Source organism: Mustelus asterias, chromosome 14 (assembly GCF_964213995.1).
Source record: "Mustelus asterias chromosome 14, sMusAst1.hap1.1, whole genome shotgun sequence".
Lineage (NCBI taxonomy): Eukaryota > Metazoa > Chordata > Chondrichthyes > Carcharhiniformes > Triakidae > Mustelus > Mustelus asterias.
This window is the reverse complement of record NC_135814.1, coordinates 30,357,630-30,379,171: the sequence shown is the minus strand read 5'-3', so window position 1 is coordinate 30,379,171 and position 21,542 is coordinate 30,357,630. Positions and strand designations below refer to the sequence as shown.

Below are 21,542 nucleotides of genomic sequence, written 5' to 3'. Positions count from 1 at the left end.
ATATTATTGGAGGATCAGAGAGTAATGAACTTAGCGGAGACAGAGCACAAAGACTTGACAGGAAAACAAAAACAGGAAGTGGATAATTGAGCAGAGCATAAATGTGAGAGTCAATGTTTTCAGAATTTCAGAATTTTATGACTGAACTTCAGTCAGGTCAAGGCAGCGTCCATATCCAGTTTTCTTTTACATATTACAAAACTCAAAGTGAACTGAACTGTTACCTTTTCTTTACTGCAAGAACTAGAGATGGAGTCATCTATGAAATCCCTCTCCTTAGATTTTGATCGGTATCTTAAGTCATTTGAGCTGTTTTTGGAACGCTCCACCGAACATCAATGCATGAGAAAGTTCATTGACGAGATTCTGCCAGATGTAATAGCCAGGTATGTTGCAGATCCTGTTTCGAAATGAGGAATCTAAAAAGGATTTAGTGCCACATAGTTTTGTACTTATTCAGCACGAAGCTATTTTAAAATCTATGTTTGGCTACTGATAAATGTTCTGCTTTTATTTACACATTGGCTTGCAATCGCCAATTACACTCTTAACAAAGAACAAAGAACAATACAGCACAGGAACAGGCCCTTCGGCCCTCGAAGCCCGCGCTGCTCCCTGGTCCAAACTAGACCATTCTTTTATATCCCTCCATTCCCACTCCGTTCATGTGGGAGTTAGAAGATTGGTTTATAAGTTGAAGGATTCATAAATGCTATGCCTATTCTTAAGGCAAATATTAACCTTACAAAGTAGTAGGCAGGAAGAGATCGCATAACATACAAGGCGACAAGTGCTGGAAAATTGGATTTGAATAGATAGGTGCTTGATGTTTGGCACAGATACAATTGTGCTGTTAAACTTTTAACAGTGGGATTCTCCGACCTCCTCTGCTCCTGTCCCACTGCCAGCGGGAATGGAGGATTTTGGCACTCTGCAGGAAAGGCAGATGATTATGAATTAGTTCATAAATCAAAGTTTGGTTTCTGACATCAGTTTCAGTCTATGAGGGATAGAAATGGGAAAAGGGAAATACTCGAGTGGTAAAGGTAAAGGAGATCGTGTGGGAGATAATAAAGGTGGTATACCTCAGGTTACAAAGGAAATACAGGAGGGTGGAAGAGAAATGAAAAGTCTCAGATGTTTTCACTGTAATAAATTAGGCCATGTAAACTCACAGTCTTGGTAGTTTAAGAAAAGCACTGGGAAGACTGATGTGGTGAAACAGGAGAAGCCAGTGGGGTTTGTTAAAGTGGTAAAGGGAAACCCAATTGAAGTGAAAGAGGTGCAAAAGAATGTACAGCCTGATCAAGACTTGACTGAAAAGATGTCAGATCTCTTGAAGGAATTTACTTGTGTGAGTAGAGTTTATCCATGTGCACCAGGAGGAGTAGATAAAGAAGTTAAGATTTCAAGAGATACGGGAGCAAGTCAATCTTTGATGGTAAAAGATGCGGCATTACGTAGTTTGGGAGGAGTATTGCCAGAAAAGGTGGTAATATGTGGAATTCAGAGTGAGAAGAGTAGTGTTCCATGATACAAGGTGAGGTTGGAGAGACCAGTGAAGAGTGGTGAAGTGGTACTAGGAGTAATTGAGAAATTATCTTGTCCAGGATTAGTTTAGCGTGGGTAATGATATAGCTGAATTGCAGGTGGGAGTGATGCCTACTGTGGCTGAAAAGCCAGTGGAAAATCAAACAACTGAGTTATAACTGTGGCTGCATATCCTGTGATTTATCCTGATTGAGTAATAACAAGGTCACACAGTCACAGGTTAAGACAAAAGGAAAAATTAAAAAATGAAGATAAGAAAGTTGAAGTTCAATTATCAGAAATGATTTTGCTCAGATATTTGCAAACAAGAACAGGTGGAGAAAGAGGTGGATATTTTTAGTTTGGGAAAGTTGTTTTTAAAAAAAATCATGCTCACAGCCTTAGGTGATGTCATTGGTGGGAGGAGAAAAAAATTGGTCAGGTGACAACAGTTGTTTCGAGTTTCGTTTTGGCTGCAGTGTTAGAAGCATAACTGAAATAAGTTTCTCTCCCTATTTTTATTTTGAAACTTTTACCAGTTAGCTGAAAGCACATCCTGTTTGCCATCCTGCAGTAAAGAATCTGTGTTTTGGTGAACTGATGACTACAAGCTGCTCTGAGTTTTCAAGGAAATCAGGAAATAACAATGGAATCTCTTAATTTTTGTATTTTACAAATAGCACAGTAAATGATTGGAGCAGGGTTAATGTGAAAGCTAAAATATGTAGATTTTCTTAATAATTTGGGGGTGGCACGGTGGCACAGTGGTTAGCACTGCTGCCTCTTAGTGTCAGGGACCCAGGTTTAATTCCCGGCTTGGGTCACTGTCTGTGTGGAGTTTGCACATTTTCCCTCCTGTCTACAGTGGGTTTCCTCCGGGTGCTCTGGTTTCCTCCCTGTGGTGAACCATCGTTGGTTCCCACTGGATAGTACTGAGCCAGGGCTGGCCAGTACTACAGGAGTGTATATAGGTTACTGTGGGATTGTACTAATGTTGCTGTTGGGTTAGAGTGGGATTGTTACACCCGTGTTTGTTACGTTTGTGGCACATCCCAGTCGGGCTCCGCCTCCTGGGAGAGGTATAAGACTCCCTGCTCGGACGGGACCCCTTCAGTCTGGGATAGTGTGTTAAAGTTCTGATAGCTCCATTGTTAGTTAATAAAAGCCTTCTTTTACTGAAGCTTCGAGCCTTGTGTCTAAATTGATGCGCATCAATTTTATTAACTAAAATTAAACTCTCGACGGAAGAAAAAAAGAAAGGAGAGTATGGAGCAAATCCTCAAGCCAGAACGTCTGACGCTAGATCCACGTGCGGTGGGCGCTGCTAACACCTTCGACCACTGGCTGAAGTGTTTTGAAGATTACCTAGCAGCCTCCGCAGCGGTCACCACAGATGATGACAGACTCCGGGTCCTCCATACGAGGGTAAGTGACACAGTCTACCTCGCGATCCGTGCGGCCACCACTTACCCTAGGGCCCTCGAGCTTCTAAAGAAGCGCTATACGAAACCTCCTAACGAGATCCACGCTCATTACCTCCTCGCTACACGACGTCGGCAGTCGGGTGAAACCATGGAGGACTACGCCAATGAGCTCTTACAGCTAGCCAGGGGCTGTGACTGCAAAGCTGTGTCGGCTGAGCAGAGCATGTACGACCTCGCCCGGGATGCGTTTGTGGCCGGGGTCGGGTCTTCATACATCCGTCTCAAGCTGCTAGAAAAGGGTAATCTCAACCTTACCCAGGCCATGGAATTAGCTGAAATGCTCGAGTCGGCTTCGAAGAGCTTAGCCCTGTATCCAGAGGACCACATGGAGACAACGTGGCAGGAGCAGTCGCAAATCCCTCCTCGCCCCTCGGGCTTGAAGTGCGGTGTTATGGCGTGCTCCCATGTGGGCCAGACGACGGCTGCAGCCCCATGCGGCCCGCGGTGCTATTTCTGCGGAGGAGCAAAACATACCCGACAAAAGTGTCCCGCTAAAGCGGTAATCTGTACCGCATGCGGTAAAAAGGGGCATTATGCGAAGGTGTGCAGATCGAAGCCCAGGAACAGCAGTGCGGCCTGCGACCCTTCGGAACTGGGATCATCACCATCGTCATCGAAGTCCTTGCGGGGTTCGTCCACGTGCGAGTCCAGGACAACGCCATTGCGGTCGACGGAGTCGGAGGAGGATGACCACCAGGGGTCGCTAAGTTTGGCGCCCTCACCCATGTGCGATTCATGGGGGCGGCCATTTTGGTCGACGATGACCACGAGCGACCAGCAGGGGTCCTCAGCGTCGACCTCAGCTGCCTGCAGTGACGTTCATGGACCAACGGTGGCGTCGATCATCCTGGACCAGGCTAAGCCTCACAGGCTTGATCGTTCGATGATGGATATCCAGGTAAACAATCATGTGCTTTATTGTCTGTTTGACAGCGGGAGCGCTGAGAGCTTTATCCACCCTGACACTGTGAAGAGGTGTGGACTCCAGATTCAACCTGCCAAACAGACAATCTCTATGACATCAAGGTCCCGGTCTGTCGCTGTGCTAGGACGTTGTGTGGTAACCTTGAAAGTAGAAGGCACAATTTATGAGCGTTTCAGGCTCCTTGTGTTGCCGTATCTTTGCGCACCAATTCTCCTCGGACTAAACTTTATGGACCACATGAAGAGTGTGATCCTACAGTACGGTGGGCCACTCCCTTCGCTGGCAGTGGGAGAACCGCTGCAGTCTCCAAATTGCCCAACGCGTCCCGCCTGCAATCTTTCTACGTTAAAGATCACCACACCCTCTTTATTTCAGAATCTGGTACCAGGCTGCAAGCCCATCGCTACTAAAAGTAGGCGTTACAGCACTGAGGATCGGACCTTCATCAGATCTGAGGTTCAGCGACTCCTCAAAGAAGGGATCATACAGCCCAGTGTTAGTCCGTGGAGAGCACAGGTTGTGGTGGTCAAGAGCGGGAACAAACCCCGGATGGTCATTGATTACAGTCAGACCATTAACCGATATACGCAGCTGGATGCGTATCCTCTCCCGCGCATATCTGATATGGTCAATCAGATTGCGCAGTACCGGGTGTTCTCCACCATAGACCTCAAGTCCGCCTACCACCAACTCCCCATTCGCCCAGAGGACCGACAATACACGGCCTTTGAGGCGGATGGTCGTTTGTATCATTTTCTTAGGGTTCCATTTGGTGTCACCAATGGGGTCTCGGTCTTCCAGCGTGCTATGGACCAAATGGTGGACCAGAACAGGCTGCGGGCTACCTTCCCGTACCTGGATAATGTCACCATCTGCGGCCATGATCAGCAGGACCATGACACAAATCTCCAGAACTTCTTACGCACTGCATCTCGCCTGAACTTGACCTACAACAGGGAGAAGTGTGTATTCCGTACGCACCGGTTAGCCATCCTGGGATACGTGGTGGAAAACGGGGTCATTGGCCCTGATCCAGACCGTATGCGCCCCCTTGCTGAACTTCCCTTGCCCGCTAGCGCAAAAGCACTGAGAAGATGCCTAGGCTTCTTCTCCTATTATGCGCAGTGGGTCCCCAACTACGCGGACAAAGCCCGTCCGCTTATTAAGTCCACGACTTTTCCACTCACGCCAGAGGCCCAATTGGCCTTCAAGGAATTGAAACACGACATCGCGAAAGCCACGATGCACGCAGTAGACGAATCCATCCCTTTTCAGGTGGAAAGCGATGCATCTGATTTCGCCCTGGCCGCCACACTTAACCAGGCGGGCAGGCCCGTCGCGTTTTTTTCCTGCACCCTCCAAGGCCCAGAAATTCGGCATTCAGCAGTGGAAAAGGAGGCCCAGGCCATTGTGGAGGCCGTCAGACACTGGCGCCATTACCTGGCGGGAAAGCGGTTCACCCTGATCACGGACCAGCGGTCCGTGGCGTTCATGTTCAACAACTCGCAGAGGGGCAAGATCAAGAATGACAAGATCTTGCGGTGGAGAATTGAACTCTCCACCTATAACTACGATATCATGTATCGTCCAGGGAAACTCAATGAGCCCTCGGATGCCCTCTCGCGCGGAACATGCGCTAGTATTCAGGAGGATCGCTTGAACGCCCTCCATAATGATCTGTGCCATCCTGGGGTCACTCGGCTCTACCACTTTGTAAAAGCCCACAACTTGCCTTACTCGGTGGAGGACGTCAGGTCGGTAACAAGGAGCTGTCGGATTTGCGCGGAATGCAAACCGCACTTTTACCGACCTGACCGAGCACATTTGGTCAAGGCCACTCGCCCCTTCGAGAGGCTGAGTGTTGATTTTAAGGGCCCCCTTCCCTCAACGGATCGGAACGTGTACTTTCTGAACATAATAGATGAGTACTCCCGCTTCCCGTTTGTTGTCCCCTGCTCGGACACATCGGCTGCCACGGTGATCAAGGCATTCCGTGATCTTTTTACCCTGTTCGGGTACCCCAGCTATATCCATAGCGACAGGGGCTCGTCGTTCATGAGCGATGACTTGAGGCAATTCCTGCTCTCATACGGGATTGCCTCTAGTAGGACCACGAGTTACAACCCTAGGGGTAATGGACAGGTGGAACGAGAGAATGCTACAGTCTGGAAGGCTGTCCTATTGGCGTTGAGATCCAAAGGTCTTCCAGTCTCCCGTTGGCAGGAGGTCCTCCCTGATGCGCTTCACTCTATTCGCTCCCTCCTGTGTACGGCAACCAATGCTACTCCCCACGAGAGGATGTTCTCATTCCCTCGGAAGTCTTCCTCGGGGATATCTTTACCAGCCTGGTTGACGTACCCAGGGCCCGTCCTCCTGCGGCGACATGTAAGGGCCCGCAAGTCCGACCCCTTGGTCGAACAGGTCCACCTCCTCCACGCCAACCCTCAGTATGCCTATGTGGCATATCCTGATGGGCGAGAGGACACAGTCTCGATCCGAGACCTGGCGCCCGCAGGGGACGTAGCAACTCCTGTCGCTCCCATACCTCCAGTGACGAATCCATTATCCCTTATTTCTTCCCCGGACGTAGCGCGGGCAGCATCGGGACCATTGCTTAACAGTTTTACTCCAATGCACAGCTTGCCTGAGCCCCGAAGATGGTCGCCACCGCAGGATGTGTCAGGATCCCCTGCACTACCGTCTCATCAGGGTCAACCGGCCTGTGAGTCCGTGGGAGAACAGCTGGACGCCGTTTTGGGGAGAACGCCACCGCAAGTGCCTACTCCGGTGTCACCGCCGGTATTGAGGAGGTCACAACGATGGTGCGGTCCTCCAGACCGTCTGAACTTATAATCTGCTGACATTTTAGTCTGTTTTCGTACCCCGCCGGCCTTTGTTCCCAAAGGAGGGGTGAATGTGGTGAACCATCGTTGGTTCCCACTGGATAGTACTGAGCCAGGGCTGGCCAGTACTACAGGAATGTATATAGGTTACTGTGGGATTGTACTAATGTTGCTGTTGGGTTAGGGTGGGATTGTTACACCTGTGTTTGTTACGTTTGTGGCACATCCCAGTTGGGCTCCACCTCCTGGGAGAGGTATAAGACTCCCTGCTCGGACGGGACCCCTTCAGTCTGGGATAGTGTGTTAAAGTTCTGATAGCTCCATTGTTAGTTAATAAAAGCCTTCTTTTACTGAAGCTTCGAGCCTCGTGTCCAATTGATGCGCATCACTCCCACAGTCCAAAGATGTGAGGGTTAGGTGGATTGGCCATGCTAAACTGTCCCTTAGTGTCAGGGGGACTAGCTAGAGTAAATGCATGGGGCTACAGGGATAGGGCCTGGGTGGGATTGTGGTCGGTGCAAATTCAATGGGCCAAATGGCTTCCTTCTGCATTGTAGGATTCTATGGTTCTAAGAAAATTGATAAACTTGACCTGCACCAAATATAAAATTAAACTTTCAGGGTCAGTCAGGCTGTTGAGCAATAATTGCAAATGTAGTATGGCTTCAAAATTTGAACTAAATCTCATTCATAAAGGTGAACATTTTCAAGAATTCGTCTGCAACACTAAAAGTACAGGAGGGAAATTTCCCATGAGTTCAATGATTTCTAATTGACTGCAATCTGGAGCGATCACAACGGCCAATCCTCTGGACAAGCTTCGAATTACTGACTGGAACTTCCAGATTTCTGCATTTAAATGTGTGGTGTCAACTTCAAAATTTCTATCAGCTTCAGAGGTGTGATTGAAACAAATGCTATATGTTTTGCCTTTGTTACTGCAGAAAAGTGTGATAATTTTGCTTCTTGATTACGAATTAGAATGGTTCAAATGATTTGATAGCTGTTGCTTTGCGGAAGTTTAGATATATCACTAGGTTTTTGCGTGTTAAAATTAAGATCTGCAGGACTGTGATTTGTGAAGACATTTGTCATAAATGTCACTGTAGGTCGGTTCAGGTCAGTTCAAAATAAAACTTTTTTTTAAATTTTGCAGCATTGGGAAGAAAGGAAGCTCCAGTCTCAATGTCCTGGGGGTAGGAAGTGGTTCAGGTGGGTCCTACCGTGTCCATTGTTCTGTATCTAATGATAAATATTTTAATTCATGATAGATGTAATTTATCATACAACACACAGCATTTAATCAAATGTATATTTACTACAACATACCAAGATAATAAGTATTGAGTCCTGGTATTTAATCAAATGTATGTCTACTACAACACACTAAGTTAAAAGACTTACTGTGTGTTGATGGATCCTTGTACACTGGGGCCGCGATTCTCCCATCGCGACCCGCAACTTTTCTGGCGGGTCGGGGTGGGAGACGCGCGTCTCCAGCCTTGAACAGGGATTTGCGCATGAGCCGGGACCGCATGCGCATCTCCCAGAGCCGGCGAACAGTTGCCAGTCAGACCATGCTGGAAACTGGCGGTAAGGCAGGTAAGTAATTTAAGTCTTTTTAAAATATGTTTTAAATGTGTATATTAGTTCATTATCGGAATCTTTCACCCCACCCTTCTGGGCATCGGGCAGTGCCAAGGGGGTGGGGCCTATTATGGGCAGGGCCGAGGGGTGATCACTCTGGAGACAGAATCGGTCTGGGATGGAAGGAGGGCAGCAGTTGGGGTGGGCTGGGGGGAGGTGGTCTGCCGGGAGAGTTTGGCCTGCCTCTGGAGGGGGGGGGGGTCTGACGGGGTGAGGGAGATGGTTGGACTGTGCATCAGGGCGCTCCGGGGGAGTTGGGGGTGGGGGGGGGGCAGAGCTGGCCCAGGAATTGCTGTGGGGACCATGATAGGGCCGTGGTGGGGGGGGCTGGAGGGGCAGCACTGCGGGGGTCCCAAGCTGGACAGCGATTGAGCTGGCCAGCAAACGGGGAGACTGACAGATCGGGGCAAGATAATTTGCAAGATAATGGTTGGAATGAGAGTCAACCGGGATCTTGGGTTCATGTCACACTATCTGTAACCCCCACGACTAGCCTGGATTTGAAAAATCTCACTAACTATCCTGGCTGGAGACAATACACATCTCTTTAACCTGTGCTTTACCCTCTCTCCACTCACATTGTCTGTACCTTTAAGACTTGATTACCTGTAAAGACTCGCATTCCAACCATTATCTTGTAAATTGAGTTTGTATCTATACATGCCCTGTTTGTGAACACAACTCCCACTCACCTGATGAAGGGGCAGTGCTCCGAAAGCTTGTGGCTTGTGCTACCAAATAAACCTGTTGGACTTTAACCTGGCGTTGTGAGACTTCTTACTGTGATTACAGACAAAACAGACAGGATTTGGGGATTTCATTTTATCTCTGCTCCCTGTCCGTAACATTCAGCACATTCCCTTTTTTTATTTTATATAGTTCTTCATTCAGTGTCTGTCTGATAAATATTGAAGCAGAACATTATCTAATATATCTGCCATCTCTCCATTATTACCTGTGCTAATACCCTGTCCAACCTTTAATAGCCCTACTCTGATCACAGCCTTCTATTTTGTTTGGATTGGGGGAGAGCGGATTTTGGTAAAATAAGGCAAGATCTGGCCAAAATAGACTGGGAAGAGTTATTGTGGGGGAATCTATAGAAGAGCAGTGGAGGGCATTCAAAAAGGAAATGGGGAGGGTACAGGCGCAACATATTCCCTCTCGGCTGATAGGAAGGAGTAACAAGCCCAGGGAACCATGGATGACTAGAGATATTCAGGATATGATGAGAAGCAAAAGAGTGGCTTTTAGCACGGGGAGCAAATCAGTGGAGGCATTAATGGAATACAGAAAATGCAGGGTGAAGCTTAAGAAAGCAAATAGATGAGAAAAGAGGGAATATGAGAAAGTTCTGGCTGGTAAATGTAGGGAAAACTCCAAGATATTCTATAAGCATATCGATGGGAAGAGAATAACCAGGGAAAAAGTGGGGCACATTAGGGACCAAAGGGACAATTTGTGGGTGGAGCCAGAGGACATTGGTAGAGTGTTGTATGAATACTTCACATCCATCTTCATCTAAGAGAATGAGGATGAAGGTATGGAACTCAAGCACATTTCTGATCTCTATGTACTTAATAAACGATACTTTCCTAACCCACAATTTTTCCCTTATGCATTTATTCATCCAGAGCTTCACTAATATTTAGTTTGTTCTTTCTTTAAACAGAAGATATTTTCCTGCACTCTAGGAAACATTTACAGGATATTCAAAAATATTGTTCTCCATCTTATTTTGCCAATAAAGTTGCTCATTTTGTGTTTCTAACTTTGCTCATCGGTCCCTCAAAATGAGTTTTTCCCCAATCTGTTAATTTTGTTTTGCCATACTTATATCCTCCTCTATTATCTTCTTAAAGCATATTACTTTATAATCAATATTGCCTCGATGTTCCCTTATTTTACTTCTCTTATCTGCTTGGGTAATTCACTGTTACGAGATTCTTTAATAAACCTGCCGTAGTTGGACTTTTTTATATTCAGGCTTGGAGGGGAGCCCTGTACACATTATAGTAAATCTATTATTCCCTTATCACTTTACTTAATTCCCCTGTCCAATTTATATTAAGGTGGTTGAAATCCCAGATGGTTATTATTCTATCTAAAATGTGTTGGCTTATTTCAAAGCATTTATCTTCCTGCACACTCAGAAGTGTTCTGTTTTCCCATTCAGGTAAAATCGACATTGAATTTCTTGGCAAAATCCAGTCCAAACATCCAGGCCTTTTAATTCACAATGAGGTTGTTGAGCCTAATCCTGAGCATATCTCCCAGTACAAAGGTATTTTTTTTAATGAAATAAGTATTTTCAGGTGAAGAACAGCAGTTTTGTTTGAGGTATTAAATCATCTTTGATCTTTTCCTGGTTGCGAACACATATGGGTGAGACATCACAACCTTTTTGATTGATCATAGAAACTTTATTACTATTAACCGTCGTAAAGATGGATGGTAACCATGTTCAGCAAAGATAACTGTAACGACTTTATTCAGACAATGGGATTAGCCTGTTAGAATATTAACTCCCTGATTAAGGGCACCTCCTTACAGTCTGGAACGCGGTCGCTTCACGACGCAGCTCCCCCCCGTCAGGAGTAGCGGCTCTCGTGCGGGTGACCAGGATCGGGGACGTGCTGGATGGCGGAGGAGCGGGCTGGATGAGCCCCCACGTGCTGGCTGAGCGCGCGGGGGTGGCCGTCTGGTGCGCGGCCAAAGCCATCCAAGGCCTTAGGACGGTCGTGCTCGGCCCCGAGTGCGCACGCGGTCTGAAGGCGGCGCAGGCATGCGGTGGGATCCCGCCCAAGCGTTCCCCTGCTCGGACGGAATTTCACATTGGCCCAAAGCCTAGACCTCCCCCCCCCCCCCCGGGTCAGGTGCCCCACTGCATGTGCCACCTTGCGGAAATGTCCTCCGTGCCCTTTTCCACCGCGCGGAGGCGTTTCCTGTACGGGCTGCTGCTGCACACCTTTCATTACCGCGTCCTCGCCTGTCGCCCGGATACACCTTGGCGGGCCTTGTTGCCGCCGGGCGGCGGAGGTCCCCAGTGGAGGTCCCTCTACGGAGGGATCTCCCCCAATTATCTTGGGGACCTGGGGTGGAGGGTGCTGCACGCAGCAGTGCTGTACAACTGTAGGTTTTTCCGGTTCACGGGCTCCCAAGACTGCCCTTTCTGTGGCCTTGTGGAGTCCGTGGACCATGTCTACGTTCTGTGTTTTAGGCTGCACACCCTTTTTGGTTTCCTCAAACACCTCTTATTGATGTTTTGTTTGCACTTCAGTCCCACGCTCCTGATCTACGGGCACCTGGTGCGGAGAAGGGCGGGTCGGGATGCCGACCTCCTCGTGAACCTGCTCCTGGGCCTGGCGAGACGCGCCATCAATAGGTCCAGACAGCGGGCGATCGACGGGGCCGTCCATCCCGACTGTCTGCCCCTCTACCGTGGCTACATTCGCGGCCAGGTGTCTCTGGAGAGGGAGCATGCGGTGTCCACGGGCGCGGTTGACGCCTTCCGCGACCGCTGGGTGCCGCAGGGGCTGGGGTGTATTATCGACCCTGATAATCACCTTTTGGTTTGATGTTTTAAGTTTCCTTTCGACTTAGTTTTTGGTTCGGGCTGTTCCCCCTTCCTTTTGGGGAGCTGCCCCTTTTAATTTGTCCCTAAGTTAATTTGAGTTCGTTTACTTGGTTGGTGTCAAAAGACATCCCTGATTAAGGGCCCCTCGAAAGAAGACATATTAGTATGGCAAATGTAGTGATCAAGAGGTAGAATTGGTGTAAATATTTTGATCAAATCATTGCTTTCTATTTTGTGTAAAGTGTGGTTCCTGCACTCTTCTAGTGAATTATAGTGCACTCAGTAATAAGAGCCATATAATCATACAGAATCATAGTGTTTGCATCGACTGAGTACACATGTGTAATATGAGTTAATATGAGCTGTTTTTCAGTTGTGACAACTGATGTCTTTGTGTTTCTGTATTTGAAGTCACGGAACACAATAGAAATTGGAAGCATTCCAACTCAGGAGTAAGACTAATTGTATGGTTCTTTCAAAGAGTCAGCACAGGCACGTAGGTAGAAATTGAGAATAGGTATTTAAGATAATGGTGATGATTTTCAACTGAGCTCAAAAAGTACAACTGGCAGAGGAATCTCTGGTGGAAAACCCATTTACCCAATGTCTGCCTGATTTAGTCATTTGCTTTATTTAAGATCAATTTATGTCATTGCTGATGAATCCCAGCACTTTCTATGAGATTTGGGGTCCACTCGAAATGCTGATAGATTAATTTTTTTTGAGCTGTGAAATCATTTTTGATATGTTTCACTTGACAATACCCCATGCCAACTTAGTTTCCCTCCATTAACCCCAATTTCCTCCATACCACCATGTAGACTTAGTGCCCCTGCACCCACCCTGTTACCCATCTATTAACTTGACAAAATAATTAATGAGTTTCAACACTAAGTGTGATATGTTGAAGTGTAAGCAAATTACTTCAGCGCTTAATCCTGTGCTATTTTCCTGAGTCTAAAATTAACATTCTCATGTTGCTCCTAAAAGTGAGGTTACTGAAATGTGTCTATTGGCCCAGATTTTTGCCATGATAGGAAATTCCAGGTCCCACCCCAAACCCAGCATTTCCAATTTTCACGGGGGCAGGACTGGAGTCGGACTTGGGTTTGTACTTGTGTGATTCTCAAAATCACCTGGCCATTTAAATTGCTGGCTGTTTCCTCTAAAGTGAGACTTTGGAAGAACAGGAGTGTGGAATCAGGGGTGTACAGATTAGGACAGGTAAGTGCGAATCTGAACTTGGTAGATTCATTTGGATAGTTTGGGTGCACATTGGGGAGATAGGGAATGTCATTGAATGGGATGCCTGGACACCTTTCAGAGACATAAATCACCCTTTTGAATTATTAATGAAGACCATGATTATGCACATTTTATGCACAAAGTCATTGATCTGTCAAGCGGTCAAAGAACTGTCCAGTTGTTAAGGAACTTTAATAGAGCTGTCCAGCTATAAAATTATCAAAGTTGTACAGGAAACATCAAAGCTTTCAAGGGACTATCCAAAGATACCAGGTGAGTTGGCATGGAGGAAGTGATGGCAAGTAGTGATCAGTTGGGGCATGGGTTGGAATGAGTTGGCACAAAGCTGACGGATGGCGGGTCAACAGGGTGGGTGCAGGTGCACTAAATTTGCACAGTGATATAGGGGAAATTGGGGTTAATAGAGGAGGACCAAGTTAGCATTAGGTATTGAGACAATGGGGCAGGTAGAGAGGAATGGGATGGCATGGGGGTATGGGGACATGGGAGGGTGCATGGTTTGGCATTGGTTGACATGGACAGGCATAGGGAGTATGTAGAGTAGTGAATGAAGGTTAGTGATGAGAGTTTGGAGGGATCTTTTGTTTTATTATTATTTTTAATTTTTTTAAACACTGTGCTGAAGCACAGAGGCAGGCCTTGTGCCCAGCCCACCTCTGCACCCAGCAGCATTCTAGGATTGCCCGCTCCGACTCGTGGGAGGGGGGTGGGCAGTCTGCTGCACACACCACCAACCCCCCCCTCTCTCCCCCCCCCATCCCCCCCCACCCCCCCCCCCCCCCACCCCCCCACCCCGCCCCGCAAAACCCGATCAAAAATCGAACCTGAGGATGAACATTTTTAAAGATCGGGATTGCCAAGCTGGGAAATCTCCCAACTCAGTAAAACCCTGGTCGAAAATCTGGGCCTATATGTCTGCTCCTGGAAGCTAAATAATGGCATAGCAAAATAGATAATGCTTCACATATCAATTTATTAAAGAGTGGATTTCTTCTAATTCTGTGTTCCAGCACTTGTGAAAGAAAAGTGTTCGGACCAAAACATCTCATTCCATTGGAATCAGATGAACTCAGAAGAATATGAAAGGCAAAGCAAGGAAAGAAATGACAGCAAAGAGTTTGATTTCATTCACATGGTTGAGGTAACAGCAGCTAAAGATAAATTTACAAGCAGCAGAAATGGTAGATATTGAACCCATCAGTCAAGGCTGTATGTGAACCCAATTCCAGCCAAATATCTAACTGTCACTTTGTGTTCAATATACTGATGACTGTATGAATCATAGTCATTAGAATTAATATCCTTTTAGTCATTATTCTTTGGTAAGGTGATGTGCCTGCCCTTGACACATCTGGTATCAATCGATATGTGGGTAGTTTATTGATAGGTAATGCCCATGAACATCTACCAGATTGTTCCAGGGACCATTTGGACATGGCACTCAGTTTTCCTTCCGTTGCAGAAATTCCCTACAATTTTCCCATTTGACAATCATTCAGATTAGAAACTAAGTGGAGCAGGAGGTTGATATTGATGGGCAGATGCATTGGGATGGGAAATGTGAAAGGATGATCTGAAATGGGTTAGAGGGCCCCCTTTCATCCAAGCTTTGGGCTGTTATGTGATGTAACAAGGATGAGAACAATGGCTATAACTCTTCTCCCTCCCCACATTGGGATTCACCAAATACCCTCTGAAGAAAGCAATGCTCTTCTCAAATGTCACCTGGCCATCTAGTTTGACTCCTGTACCCGAGGATTTCACTATCATATTTCAGTTAGCTGTACCAGAGTTTCAGGGGCAACGGAACGTGAAATTATTATAAGAAGCTCCTCAAGTGTGAAACTGTTGGTGCTCCCAAAGAGTCAGAATTTTCCCGTTCCGCCCACCCATGGGAACTGGAGCGAGCAAGGGGCGGACCATGGAATGGTTCATTGACCTTGGGTGGGATTTTACAGTTTCCGGGATGAACAAGGCCGTAGAAGTGTCCCGAATGGTCGTCTTCTCCAGCTGCATAATTAAAGGTGTCAATGAAAAGCAGATTAGCAGAAGAAAAGAAATTAATTCGAAAAAGTTTCAAAAGGTGCAATTTTTGGGGTAACAAATCTTTTGGGAACAGTCTGTTCGACACACACCTGGGAGTTAGTTTCAAACCCAACCCAGAGCAAACTGCCCCGTGTTTGATGCTGCTTGTAAGATATATTTGGGGAGCGTCTTCTTTTTTCCATCAAAAAAACAGAGACAATTGGTGGGATTCTCCACAAAAAATTCAAAGTGCCGAGTTTGCATAAAAACTGGAGTAAATCTCGCTGTTTTTTTCAGCGGGATTTTCAAAATGCGTCTCCCACACTCTGTGCACTGCAGAGTACACTGGCGTGAATCTCATTAAACAGCCGTGGACCGAGCCTATTCCCCTGGAGAGGTCGGCAGCATAGCACTGAGTGTATCACTGAGTATGCACCAATCTGTCCGAATGGAGATCGGCGCATGTGCAGTAGCCCCGCACTGACAGCCTCCCGATCACTGACCAGCACAGCAACACCACATCACTGATCATGTGAATACCCCCCCCCCCGCCACCTCCTGATCGCTAGGGTCCTGGACATGTCCGGGCCAGCCCCAACACCCACATCACCCACCCCCCCCCCCCCACCACCACCCCGCCCCGGCCTGCCTCAGTGTGGCGGTACCAGGGACCAGGTTGGGATTGCCCAGGGGGCACTCCCCTTTCCTCCAAACCTCAGGGGAGGGGGCCTCCGTGGCCCCTCTTCATTCCAGCAGAGTTAGGTCACCAGTTCCCCGCTAGTGGAGAGCTGCTGTAAACCCCACTGCAGCGAAACACTCCTGGCGGGCAGGGGGTGGGCAAGAGGCCTACGGGCCCGGATACTTCAGTCCCGGGCCCACTGATGACTTGCAAATTCTCATTTTAATAATTTCTACAGCTCTGTGCCGGTTTCTGGTACGGAGCTGGCAACTCCGGTTTTCCGGCGGCCGGAGACAGGTGGAGGCTGTGTTGTCCAGTGGGGAACCCACTAAACGGCCTCCGTTTGACTCTGCCGGCTTGCTCTGCTGCTAGAGCAGTGCAGCGGGCTGGGAGAGTTGCCCCTAATAATTTTCTTTGTGGAGCATTGTCGGTGCAGGCTTGGAGGGCCGAAGGGCCTGTTCCTGTGCTGTAATTTTCTTTGTTCTTTTGAGACTGAGTTAGCGGATATCAGCTGGAATAAGAGTCATGACAATTGGCTTTAGCAGACTTGAGAAAAAGAAGAAAGATTTTCTCTTCCTGGTAACAATCCAGCGACTCATACTGGAAATTACCTTTTGTGGAAAATGGGTGAGGAGAGGAGCAGCATGGGCTGTGGTCGCCCCACCCAACAGTTAATAAGTTGTCACCGTTCACTGTTCATGCTTATAGATCAATTAAAGCTGTTTAGTTATGTGCTTGTTAACCACATGGGACTGTAACTTGAATTTCGTGAATTTAGACAGGCATTATTTGGTTCCAAAAAGCCACACAAAACTCGGAGTCTGCAATTAAAATAAGGGTGATTTCACTGGGCCACAGTTTCTATCAGTCTGGTTTATTTGTGATAATTCTCATGGAGTATAATTTCTTAAATATGTGGTTCATTTTTTTACTTTAACTGCATTAACTCACATTTCCCCGTGACCAGAAAGTGACAAACTGGGTTTAATCCAGACAGAAGAAAGTTAAAACACCACCTTCAAACCTTCCAATCGGATGTCTGCATAATTCCACTGTTGTCTGAATGAAGTTTCAATGCCAGGGCTGTTAAACACGATGATGGATGCATTGCAATTAATTTTGAGATAAGAATATAGAACATAGAACATAGAACATAGAAAGCCACAGCACAAACAGGCCCTTCGGCCCACAAGTTGCGCCGATCACATCCCCACCTCTAGGCCTATCTATAGCCCTCAATCCCATTAAATCCCATGTACTCATCCAGAAGTCTCTTAAAAGACCCCAACGAGTTTGCCTCCACCACCACCGACGTCAGCCGATTCCACTCACCCACCACCCTCTGAGTGAAAAACTTACCCCTGACATCCCCCCTGTACCTACCCCCCAGCACCTTAAACCTGTGTCCTCTCGTAGCAACCATTTCAGCCATTGGAAATAGCCTCTGAGAGTCCACCCTATCCAGACCCCTCAACATCTTGTAAACCTCTATCAGGTCACCTCTCATCCTTCGTCTCTCCAGGGAGAAGAGACCAAGCTCCCTCAACCTATCCTCATAAGACATAAAAATATATTAGCATTTCTGACATTGTATTTTCTTCTCTAGATGTTGTATTATGTAGAAAGTTTGCGTGATACCATCACGTACTTCCACAGCCTTCTACAAACTAACGGCAAACTTCTAATAATACAGACTTCAGGTAGGTTATTGGCCAGTGTTTCTGATGTGTGAACATGTAACTTAATGTTTCCCCCTGGTGGGAATGTATTTTGACCATATCCAAACTATCTCTCATATAAAAGCAACCCATTGTTCCAATCTTGCCGATCCCTGATTTTAATTTACCTGTGCCTAATCCATTCTCACTCCATGGAAGGTTGCGTTACAGCAACTAATCATTTTTACCCTGGATTGTCACATTTCCTTTTCCATTGCTAACTTAAACCTCTTGATACTGTGACCACTACAGGAATCCTATAATATCAGTATATCGATTGTATAGATGTGTTTTTGCAAATAAATTTCAAATATTACTATTACCAGATGACGGTGGATATCATTCGCTTTGGAAAAAATATGGATCCCACTTTCTTAGCAGTTGTCTTTTCCTGGATGTCCGCAAAGCACTTGATGAAATAAGAATGAAGTATCGGATCTATGAGTTCTCCTCTGACTTGGATATCACAGAGTGTTTCATTGAAGGAAATGAAAATGGGGAGTGTCTGTTGGATTTTCTTACGCATGTAGTTGATTTTAGGAAAACTGCCCCAGCAGATCTGAAGGAGAAAGTTCTTCATTATCTACGTCAACCTCAGTGCTCAAGAGAGGAAAATGGGAAAGTTATTTTCAACAATAATTTATATTTCATAGTGATTGACTATTAATTGGATTTCTGTTCATCAGTCATTATCCACATAAGTGCACTGAGAATTTTCTAAATATTTATATATTAATGCTCCATGTTTGTTGCTGTTAAGATCAAGTAATTATTAGATTGTACTTTGAATTGTATGGCTGTCAATCTTATAAACAATAATTCATGAAAATTAAACTTAAAATTCCTGGTTAAGTGGTGGAGCTTTTAAAATATCATCTTGTAACTGAATCATTTTGATAAATCTTACAAACGATCATTTAGTTTTACATTTTCCATTGTATTGACGCTGTAAGCTCATTATGGTAACCTCATTTTAATTAATTAATGTAAGATGTGGTATCAGAGTTTTTTAATTACTGCAGAATGTATTATCTATTCTCATTCTATTTCTGGCCTCTTTATCCTCATTACCAGTTGCATTTTAAGATAAAGGCTAATTGATTCAGTGATATTTATGATACATGGATCATGAACTGAAATATACATTACCATGTACTAACTGGTGTGCATTTTATATAAGGTTTGATGTACACCTAGAAAATATTTTTGTTGGCGTCATAAATAATTTTGTATAATTCAATCCTACTTGATAAATATTTGTTTATTGATACCAACGCTTTTGGTATCAAAGCTTACCAAACCTCAAGCTTTGAAAAACATGCATGAATGAGTTCAAACTTTAATATACGTTATTTTAGCCTATTTATGTGCACCAGTTCAGTAGCCAGATAGGGAATATTTTTGCTGGCTCGAAATGTGACTTTCTATTGTTTAACCCTAAAAATCCAATCATGAATTGGATTCAATCTGAATTTGGTTTTCTGGAGCAAGCAAGGAGATGGATTCAGGTCTTCCCAGTTCGCTCTACGCATTTGCTTTGTAACTTTAAGAATGAAGGAAACAATAAAAAATATCTTAATGTGCCAGAGCCATTTTAAACATTTCAGGAAAGCAGTGGACATTTAAAACGGTGGGTAGGATTTTCCAGTCACGCCCATCCCAAGGCTGGAAAACTCTGCTTGAGGTCAATGGACCTTTAAATGGTCTGTCAAATTTTCCATCCCGCCCGCAACGATTCCGATGATGGGGCAGGAATATATACCCTATAATTTTATAGATTTGAAGAACTTTTAAAAGTAAATAGTACAAGGACAATCCGACTTGCTAAATTATGATTTGTGCTATGCACAAGCAATTAAACTGCCTTATGCCTCAGTTGTGTTTGTCAGCAACTGATGTTTGAGAGGAATTGGATTAAAACAGTTTTCTTTGCAGGATGTCACAACAGTTACAACTTTTGCAAGGTCTGCACTAACAACTACTACAATAAAATATCCCCAAAATACTTCATTTAAACACATTCATTGGGCAGGGTTTTACAGCCTTGCTTGTCCCAAAACTGTAAAATCCCACTTGAGGTCAACAGATCTTCCCATTGTACGCCCCTCGCCCACTCCAATTCCCATGGTGGGCAGGGTGCTAGAATTCCAGCCATTGTGTGAATCCTCAAACAGAAAGATTTGGTGAAGGTCCAATAGCCAGGATATCATAATTAGATGCAGCAGGATTGCACTCACGTTCAAATACATCACAGTGTGAACTTTACTTTTAAGGCTGAAATTCCATCATTGATCTGAATAACTTGGGATAATGCAGCAATAGTGTTATTGACAGAAGATTGCAAGCTGCTGCACTGTTGTATAACATGGCCAAAATGCAACTTAAATAAAGCAATATGACTGCCAAGTTTCTTATTTCTTCTTAGTTAAAGATTAAGAGCTGAACATTGTTCTGCAGATGTTTTTGGGCACCAAACACAATTCACCAGCACCTGGTCCCATTGAGGCAGGGAGCATGCAAACTTCATGCTGTCTCCTATTGGCCTGTTTGGAGCAGTCACCCAAGTGTAACGGGTGCTACCCATTGATCACAGACTAACCTGAGGCATTAACTGTGTGAGATTAGCATGTTTTTGTGCTAGCCTCAAGCTCCAGAGGCAGTCTGTCCCTCTTAAACAGCAGGAATCAATGAAAGGAAGTTGCTGCTGATGGCGAGTACTACAATTGGAAATGAAGGAAATGTCGCTGGGGCTGGCCGGGGCAGCGTGTAAAAGCAAAGTGCTGCAGACACTGGAATCTGAAACAAGAACAGAAAGTGCTGGAAAATCTCAGCAGGTCTGATAGCATCTGTGGAGAGAAAATAGAGCTAATGTTTCGAGTCTGGGTGACCCTTCGTCAGAGCCCCTTTGTTTCGGATTCCAGCATCCACACTATTTTGCTTTTATCATGAGTTTCTGGAGTTTGAGTTGAGGTAAGATTTGACTGGAATGTCTGGAGCTCACAGTTTGCCCATATATCAGGAGCTTGAGGAGGTTGATGGGTGGCGGAGGGAAGGCCAGGCCCAGAGTCCCACACCTCATGCTGCTAGTGCTGAATGTCTCTTCATCAATCTGTTGCCGCAACAACAGCAGTAACCCTCCTGTGCAGCTCTCTGACTGTTAAAATAATACAGACCTTGCAACTCCCTGTACACAGTGTTCTCATAAACAAGTATTTCTGGGTCGTTGAAGCTCAGAATTCCCCAGATCTAAAGAAGCATCAATACCTCCAAATACCCTGCTGCCTACTGAACATTACTTCCTTGGCTTTGATAACCTGATGATGTGCAATGCTGTTGTAAGTTTTAGGGCAAATCCTCCATGATTAAAGAACCCAGGGATAAGGAAAATGGCCGGCTGGCTGTCAGGAACCTTTACAGCCACATGAATATGCAAGAGGCTGAGAATAATGAGAAGGTCGAGACAGGGATAATCTAATCAACAGGAAACAAAGGAGAAACCATGGCCAGCAGACGAGGAGTAAATAGCCCAGCAGCAAGACAATGAGAACAGAGATCATTCCATCCATGGACAACATCAAGACCCAGCTCGCTGATGGGATTCCAATCAGGCTGACTCAGAGAACATTTAAAAGACATTAAAATATCAATTAAGGGCGGTCCCGACAGTTCCGGCCCTTTTGTTCCAGTCAATCAAAACTACCAATGATCAGAAACTGTTTTGTGTGAGAGAATCACTGGTTCAGGTTTTTAAAAGGGACAAGCAAGCTCTGGTCTCTCTCTCTCCTCTCCTGTTCCTGCCTGCCTCTCGTTCATCTCCAGCACGCAGCCCGAAGCCCACTGAGCAATTT

The 21,542-nt window shown here is 45.8% G+C and overlaps 1 protein-coding gene across 1 annotated transcript; it reads left to right on the top strand.

The window, feature by feature from the left end:
• The first annotated feature begins 119 nt into the window (after positions 1–119).
• LOC144503559 (histamine N-methyltransferase-like) lies at positions 120–20,094 on the top strand. The gene is made up of 6 exons (XM_078228042.1): positions 120–386; positions 7,939–7,994; positions 10,606–10,713; positions 14,283–14,413; positions 17,583–17,676; positions 18,021–20,094. Exons 1-6 carry the CDS (start codon positions 250–252, stop codon positions 18,359–18,361), a joined length of 867 nt encoding a protein of 288 aa, XP_078084168.1. The 5' UTR covers positions 120–249; the 3' UTR covers positions 18,362–20,094.
• The last annotated feature ends 1,448 nt before the right edge of the window (positions 20,095–21,542 follow it).